This window comes from Alnus glutinosa, chromosome 7 (assembly GCF_958979055.1).
Source record: "Alnus glutinosa chromosome 7, dhAlnGlut1.1, whole genome shotgun sequence".
NCBI classification, from domain to species: domain Eukaryota; kingdom Viridiplantae; phylum Streptophyta; class Magnoliopsida; order Fagales; family Betulaceae; genus Alnus; species Alnus glutinosa.
Genome location: NC_084892.1, coordinates 30,293,418 through 30,301,387, shown reverse-complemented (window position 1 = coordinate 30,301,387; position 7,970 = coordinate 30,293,418). Strand labels below are relative to the sequence as shown.

Below are 7,970 nucleotides of genomic sequence, written 5' to 3'. Positions count from 1 at the left end.
CCTCTTCTCTTAGGTGGTCCCGAATGTCTTCGTAAAGGGGGGAAAAGGTCAAAATAGGATGGTCTACAATTGTCTAAAATGTGTAGATTACATTTCGTTCAACCTGATGAGTTTATTTAATTGTTTAGAACAGATTTAACAATTAATCCATTAAATAATCACAATTAGGTATCTAAAGTACTGCTTCTATAGAATCTTACAACTTGAAATTTTACTTTGTATCTAAACTACTATCTAAAGTACTGCTTCTATAGAATCTTACAACTTGAAATTTTACTTTGTATCTAAAGTACAGTACTGCTTCTATAAGCATTAACAATTAATAAACACTTTGACTGACTTTTTACTTTTCCAGAAATATATGTATACTAGACCTGGAGTTAATAAAAATACCTCTAATCTAGGGTTTGATAACATAATGATATTTTCATATATATGAAGATGATAGGTAAGCACATGTAGTAAAAATTTGCCCTAACAACAAAAAAAAAAATTCTTAAAAACTTAAGTTAACACAGAAATGAATTCAAGCAACTCATACACATATTAGTAAATACTCATATTAGTTTATATTTTATATGTGTAGTGTCAAGCAGCCGGCATATACAATGGCAAGCAATGATGTGATTTTTAGGGTTCATTATGGGGGCCGGTTTGACCGGCGACATAGGTGCACGTATGTTGGTGGGAATATAGGGTTGTATGAAGAACCTTATGACTTGGATTGTCTATCATTTTTTGAGATCGAAAATGTAGTTAAAAAATTTGGATACCATCCAGGTGACCTTGTTTACTATTGTGAGGCCGGTAAAGAATTAGAAGACGGGTTAGTTTTGTTAACCTCATATGAGGATGTTGTGAAAATGGCTGATGTATTTTTAGGTCATAAACTTGTTGTGCTATACATTGTTGCTTTTTCAAAGTCTGCTAATGAATTAGTCCCAAATGTGAGTGAGGTTGAAGAGGGTGAGGATGATGGAGTTGAGGAAAGGAGGATGAAGGATGTAAATGACCCATACTGGAGGGCATTGATGAGTGATGATGAGAACGATGCATGGGATGTACCTGACGAATCAGAAGATAGTGATTCTTATTTTGATGAGCAGAGTGATTCTGAGGAGGGTGGTGATTCCGGTGAGGAGGAGGGTGGTGATGGTGGCCATGAAGAGGCAGCCCAACAAGATAGGACTCATGTTGGTGGGTTAGAATATCCATCTAAATTGTTGGATGATGAGGAAGAGGATGAGGTATCCTCTAATTTGGCCAGAAGTGATGTTTTGGTAAGTCCTCCTAAAAGTGATGAGGAGTTTGAGGCGACTAGTGGGGTTCGGTGTGTTACTAGGGTTTCTCAATTCGAAGATGTGGACATGGAAGACCCGCATTTGGATGTGGGCATGTCATTTGAGTCAGCAGCTCAATTTAGGAAAGCTGTGAGGGAATACAATTTGTTCAGGGGAAAGGATGTTCAGTTCACAAAAAATGATGGGGACCGGATCATTGGAGTCTGCAGGAATAATGCCAAGGGTTGTCCTTGGAGAGTTTATGGTTCATTGGTACCGGGTGAGATGACTTTTATACTTAAGTCACTGAACCCTAACCACCGGTGTACAAGATGTTACAAGTCCTCAATTGTAACTTCTAGGTGGATTGCGGACAGGATGTTCCACAAATTCAAGATACAGCCAAACTATCCACTTACAGCTCTCCATGACGATGTAAAAAGGAAATGGAATGTTGATGTCAGTTTTAGGCAACTGTACAGTGCTAAGGTGAAAGCCAAAGAATTTATAGAAGGTAAGCACAAAGAGCAGTACAAGCGGCTATGGGATTATTGTGCAACGGTTAGGCAAACAAATAGAGGGAGTACAATGTTGATGAAAGTTGAACGACCTACTTTAGATGTCCCACCTACTTTTCTACGGTTGTATATGTCTTTGGCAGCATGCAAAGACGGTTTCAGACAGGCTTGTAGGCCTGTGATAGGTGTGGATGGATGCTTTCTCAAGGGACGCTATGGGGGGCAACTGTTGGCTGCTGTTGGGAGAGATCCTAATGACAACATTTATCCCATTGCCATGGCTGTGGTTGAAGCTGAAAATAAGGACAGTTGGAGTTGGTTTCTAGAGACATTGGTGGCTGACCTTGGTCCAAATGGAAGTAATGGGTGGACATTCATCTCTGATAGGCAAAATGTATGTTACTTTGCTTAGTTTCAATATTAAATTATTATTGTTTCTTCATAATTTTTCACTGATTTTTATTTATTATTTATTATTTATTTGTATTATGTTGTTTTGTGCCTAGGGTTTGATTCCTAGTTTCGAGGATGTGCTACCAACCGCCCCGCATCGCATATGTCTGAGACATTTATATGCGAACTTTAGGGGTGATGGGCATAAAGGATTGGTTTTGAAGGATAAGTTGTGGAAGGCAGCTTCCGCCTATAATATTCATGGATTTGACCGGGAAATGGCTGCAATGAAGAGGATGAGTCCAGGCGCACATGCTTACTTGGAGAAGATTGACCCACATACCTGGGCTAGGGCTTATTTCGACGTAGGCCCGAAGTGCGATTTGGTAATGAACAACCTCTGTGAGTGCTTCAATTCGTATATTATCAAAGCACGGGACAAGCCAATCCTTACCATGCTAGAGATGATCAGGAAGAAGTTGATGAGGCGGTACCAGAAGAAAAGGCAGGGAATTAGGGAGTATGTTGGGGAATGGTGCCCGAAGATAGTGGCGAAGTTAGAACAATGTGGAAAGGATGCTGCAGAGTACATCGCACATTATGCTGGGGATGGACTATACGAAGTTGAGTGCAGTTATGGCACATTTGTCGTCGACCTGGCGCATCGTACGTGTGGGTGCATGCAGTGGGACATGACTGGCATTCCATGCCCACATGCCATCTCAGCCATCTTACATAACTCATCCAAGCCTGAGCAGTACCTGCATCAGTATTACAGTGTCGAAAATTACAGGAAGGCATACGACCCAATGATATACCCAGTGCCAAGCGAGGACCAATGGATAAGAACCGACCAAGATGAAGTGGATCCACCTATTGTTAGACCTACCCCAGGAAGGCCAAAGAAGATTAGGAGAAGGGGTCCGGAGGAGCCAAAAAATCCATATTGCATGAGGAAAGGTGGTGTAACCATGAGATGCTCGAAGTGCAGAGCGGTTGGCCACAACGCCAGGACTTGCACTAGAAGGAAGAGAGTGTCCACTCGTAGTAGCTCAGGAGTAAGTGTACCCACGAGTACTGCAACAGAGTTGAGCTTTGATGATGTAAGTCTGTTTTCGGTTTTATATATGCTTATAATCAAATGTCATTGCCAATCGAGTTAATGATTTTACTAACTTTAGTTCTTTTGTGTTCAGATGCCTTCTCAGCCAGTTCCTGATGCTTCACAGCGTACACAGTCGTCCGCATCTGCACTACCTATTTCAAGGCCCAAAAGGAGACATGCATATACTACTGTTGGTGTAGGTATCATTAAGTTGAGTGCAGTTATTACAAATATAAGTTATTTCTAATTGTTGTATGTTGCATATGCAGCCTGCTTCTACCAAAAGGAGTAAGACAACTCCAGCTCCCTCGGTGCAGCCTGCTTCTAGCAAAAGGAGTAAGACAACTCCAGCTCCCTCGGTGCAGCCTGCTTCTACCAAAAGGAGTAAGACAACTCCAGCTCCCTCGGTGCAGCCTGCTCCAGCTCCCTCAGTGCATACTCGTGCATCACCTAAAGGAAACCAAATAGCTGTAAGTCAATACAGATTTACACCCCTATAGGTAAACAGATTTTTAGTTTCTAACTCATCATGTGTTGCACAGGTTCGGAAGCCCACAACTGCCCACGTTGGACCTCTCAGGAGGTCTGGTAGATTATTAGCAACATTTAAGGAGTCCGATCCAAACAAAGAGATACCAACTGTTGACCTCACAAGTGATGCTGGTCAACCAGTAACCGCACCAGCAGTGTTCAATCGACAACCGGCCAGGGCAGGCGGAATTTTTATTCGGGAACCAGCAAGAAATGCAACAAGAGTGGTGGTACCAACAGTGGAGAAGGGTATGCAACGAGTGGAAGCAAAAGACAAGGGAAAAAGACCAATATGGCAGCCTTGATGGGTTTTTGGAGACTGTCTTTGCTTGATGTATCAGTTTGTATTATTGTTGGTTGTTGGAAGTATGGAAGGAAAAAGACTATTTCTGGTTTTTTGTACAAGTTGTTGGTAATATGCAGGAACAATTTGTAGTCGTACTTGGACAAAACTTGATTATGTTGGTTTTTTGTACTGGACAAAACTTGATTATGCTGGTTTTTTGTACTTGGACAACACTTGATTATGTTGGTTTTTTGTACTTGGACAACACTTGATTATGTTCAAGTTATTGATAATATGCAGGAACTGATTATGTTGGTTTTTTGTACTTGGACAAAACTTGATTATGTTGGTTTTTTGTATAAGTTATTGGTAATATGCAGGTTATGTTGATTTATGTTGGTTATGTTGATTATGTTGGTTGTAGTTGTTCATATGATACTTACAGGTTGAAAATTGAGAATTACAGGTTATGTTGATTTATGTAGGCACATTGATGGGTCTTGTGTTGATGCTAATATAAAATTTGCATGCTATATACTTTGACTAAATATTTGCATATTCCCCCATGAACTACATGTAATGGTCACAATGCCACCATGAACTACCTTGGATTGTGACAATACCACCATGAACTGACAAATCCTGACCAAAATAAATTCAGATAGCTACCAACCGAATTAAATTCAGATAGCTACTAATAATATAATCACATGCAACAAAATGAACATCCCATTTCATAGAGCAAAAAGGCCATTACTCATTACAAAGATACCAAATACATTAGTCATCACTAGATACTGGCCCCAATGAACAAGTCATTACAAAGTTCCAAAATTACAAATACACAAGCCATTTTGTTTCATGGTAGCCGTTTGTAATACAAATGTCCTGCACCATGATACTGGCCCCAAAATACAGCTACAAAGACAACAAAAAAAATCCAAGAAAATGCCAAAAGATGACTAGTTGTCTTTGAAACTTTCACTTGCATGTCATATCGAATTGCTTCAATCTCTAGCTTGGCCTTCAACTCTATAACCTCTTTGTTCAGCATCGCGTCCCTATGTTGCAAACGACCCATCACTCGTTTAGCATGGTCACACATGTCACTATCTTTCCATTGGAAGAATCCACAAGAGCGACCGGCCTATTCAAATTACAGGCCATAAAAATAAACGAGGATTAGTTTATTAGTTTTGAAAAATATTCAACAAAGTCAAGAAATCCATCAACATTGCACCAATATTATATGCTATTTTCAACTGTTAGTGCACAACATTGGACCATCCATGAGGGAAAAAAAAACAGGAATAGAAGAGAACTGAGTTGAGCTTTGATATTAGATCCAATCTCATCATACTATCAAATCAGAGGGACATAGATGTTAAAAAAAATCTAGGGTTTTCTGGTTTAGTACAATATCTTGAAAAGTTCGTAGATGTTAAAAAAAAATCTAGGGTTTTCTAGTTTGGTACAATATCGTGAATCATCCATCTCTTTCCATAAACAGTGTTGTTACATCGACAGCAAGACATAAAATATAACGAATCCAATTTGGATAATCGAAATATATAACTATATTACTCTAAAAAAAAGCTCAACTTCAGAAGCTTAAAAAATAGCTCAACTTCAGTTATCCATTGTCTAAAAAAAAGAAACAAAAAAAAAAAAAAAAAATTAATAATAATCCAGCAACAAGAATCCAGACCTAAGATCTAAACTTTCAAACCCTTAAAAAATTACCCATTGTCTACAAATAGAAGTGAAGAACCCATCACATCCTCAAATCACGGAGGATCTATTAAAAATAATTCTCACCTCAAAGTTAACACAACCGTAGAACAACCGGCCGAAATTATCCTCAGTGAAGGAAGTCTTCAAAGGTGCCGGAAGTCCACAACGACACATGGGCTCCACAGAGGTTGCTTCGCTATTCATTGAACAAGACATTTTCCTTCTTCTTTCTGGAAGTCGGCTCCTCCTTCTCTCTAGGGCTGTTTGAAGTTTGGAAGGGAAATGGAAGACAAGCTTCGAAAATGAAAGAAGCTTGTCTTTTGATTCCTTTTTTATGAATTATTTTTCTTTTTTCTTGTTCTTTTTATTTTTATTTTTTTCTTCATTCCACTGCAGCTGAGGGCAAAACGGGGAATAAAAAGGGCTGGGACCGTTGACCGACTTTGACCGTCTATTTTAACCAGGAAGACTGACGGAAGGGGGTAAAGTGCGTAACAGTGGAAGTTGAATGCTCATTTTCGGTCAAGTTGGTAGTTCATGGGGGCATATCACATTTTTTGGTAGTACATGGGGGGAAAAGGTAATTACCCCTAAACTTAAACTCACCGTTTAACTTAAAATGAACACTTGGAAGCATTTTAAGATGCCACTTGTCTGAATGTTATGCAATCTTCTTAGTTCCTCTATTATATATATATATATATATATATATATATATATATATATATATATATATATATATGATTGAATGCGTGTGAATGATTATTGCATACTGTGAATAATAGACTTATTAATATTGGGTTTTAACATAGCGCAAAGGTTCAAGATAGGAACAGGGCCTGAACCAGAAACTATAATAATCATATTGTTTAGAACGGCATACAAAGTACTAGAGGAGAGAGGTCTCTAATAGTACGAAAATATGTTAATAAAAAGTAATGTAGGGAGAACGTCCCCGAGAATAGCCGCTAATCTGAGAACGGTCCATGTGAGTGGAGTGAAAGAACTAAATTGAACTGTTTAAGACTCTACATATAAAACGGTCATCCTATCATTATGTTATCTCTGTCCTTAAATAACGCATAATACATGATATTATTGAATAACAGTTAGCTCACTTATGGAATTATGGGGTTGTGGTAATAACCACCATCTCATAAATGTTTGCGCAGGTTCTAAAGATATGGATTGGATTAACTGCTAGCTTAAGAGTGCTAAAGCTATTATAGTTAGGTTTTAGTGCTTTGTAATTATCAATGCTTGTACTGATTTGTATGTAACATGTTTAGAAATTTACTTGTATTTAGTAAACTTTTCATGTATGCTTTCGTGTCGTTTGTAACACATATTTCATTGTAATGAGTATAAATGACTTTTAATGAATGTTTATAGGAGTTTAGTCAGCTCAATGTATTGTGTTATAAATCCCAAGTCTTTATGCAAAAAATTGTATTCCGCTGCTATCTTTATAACTCTGATGACGTCGTAACGTCACGTGCAAAATCGAAATTTTCACTTGAGCCTTTTTGTAAAAGGCGGGTCGTTACATGGCCTATCTTACCCTTTTGATCATATGTCAATTAAAACCATTGTATAATAGTCATTCATATAATCACAAAAAATATGAAAGATTGAGTTCAATCAATATAAAAGACTTTCTAAGACAATATAAGAAATTCATAATGATTAAATATAAATATTAAAATCAATTCTCACAGTTATACAACCATCATGCATATAGAAAATCTCAAATTAAAATACAATTAAACAATTGTTACTTAGAAATGGCTACATTAACACCCTATTACGAATTTAGTTACTCATCATAGTGCTGGGATGGCCTTATGCCATATTCTTCTTATCTTCAACTTGTTAAGTCTTCAAGAAGAATTTTGTGTCTAAAGTTAAGCACTCATTCTCTTGAAACTTATAGGTCAATTTATAGATATTAAGAGAGGCCTAAAAGCCTAGGAATCCAAAAAAAATCGAAACTTAGTCTCTTAATCCAAGTAGAAGATTGAAAATTCAATCAAAGTACGAAAATGATTCCAAATTCGTTTAAATTTGCGGTCTTTTATTGCGGGGCAATTTTGGCATAGAAAAATTTTGAAATAGGATTTCCT

The 7,970-nt window shown here is 37.7% G+C and overlaps 1 protein-coding gene across 1 annotated transcript; it reads right to left on the bottom strand.

Moving 5' to 3' along the window:
* Positions 1-4,972: 4,972 nt before the first annotated feature.
* On the bottom strand, positions 4,973-6,100 carry LOC133873458 (uncharacterized protein At1g43920, Chloroplastic-like). Its single transcript, XM_062311157.1, has 2 exons — positions 5,932-6,100; positions 4,973-5,260 (listed from the first exon to the last, which is right to left on the bottom strand). The coding sequence occupies exons 1-2, from the start codon at positions 6,061-6,063 to the stop codon at positions 4,973-4,975; spliced, it is 420 nt and encodes a 139-aa protein (XP_062167141.1). The 5' UTR covers positions 6,064-6,100.
* Positions 6,101-7,970: the final 1,870 nt, after the last annotated feature.

What these genes read in the sequence shown, in the direction of transcription:
- LOC133873458 (XM_062311157.1), bottom strand. Translation starts at nt 6,063, where the DNA reads ATGTCTTGTTCAATGAATAGCGAAGCAACCTCTGTGGAGCCCATGTGT. An exon ending in ACGGTTGTGTTAACTTTGAG is followed by an intron (nt 5,261 to 5,931) that starts GTGAGAATTATT and finishes TAATTTGAATAG; the next exon opens with GCCGGTCGCTCTTGTGGATT.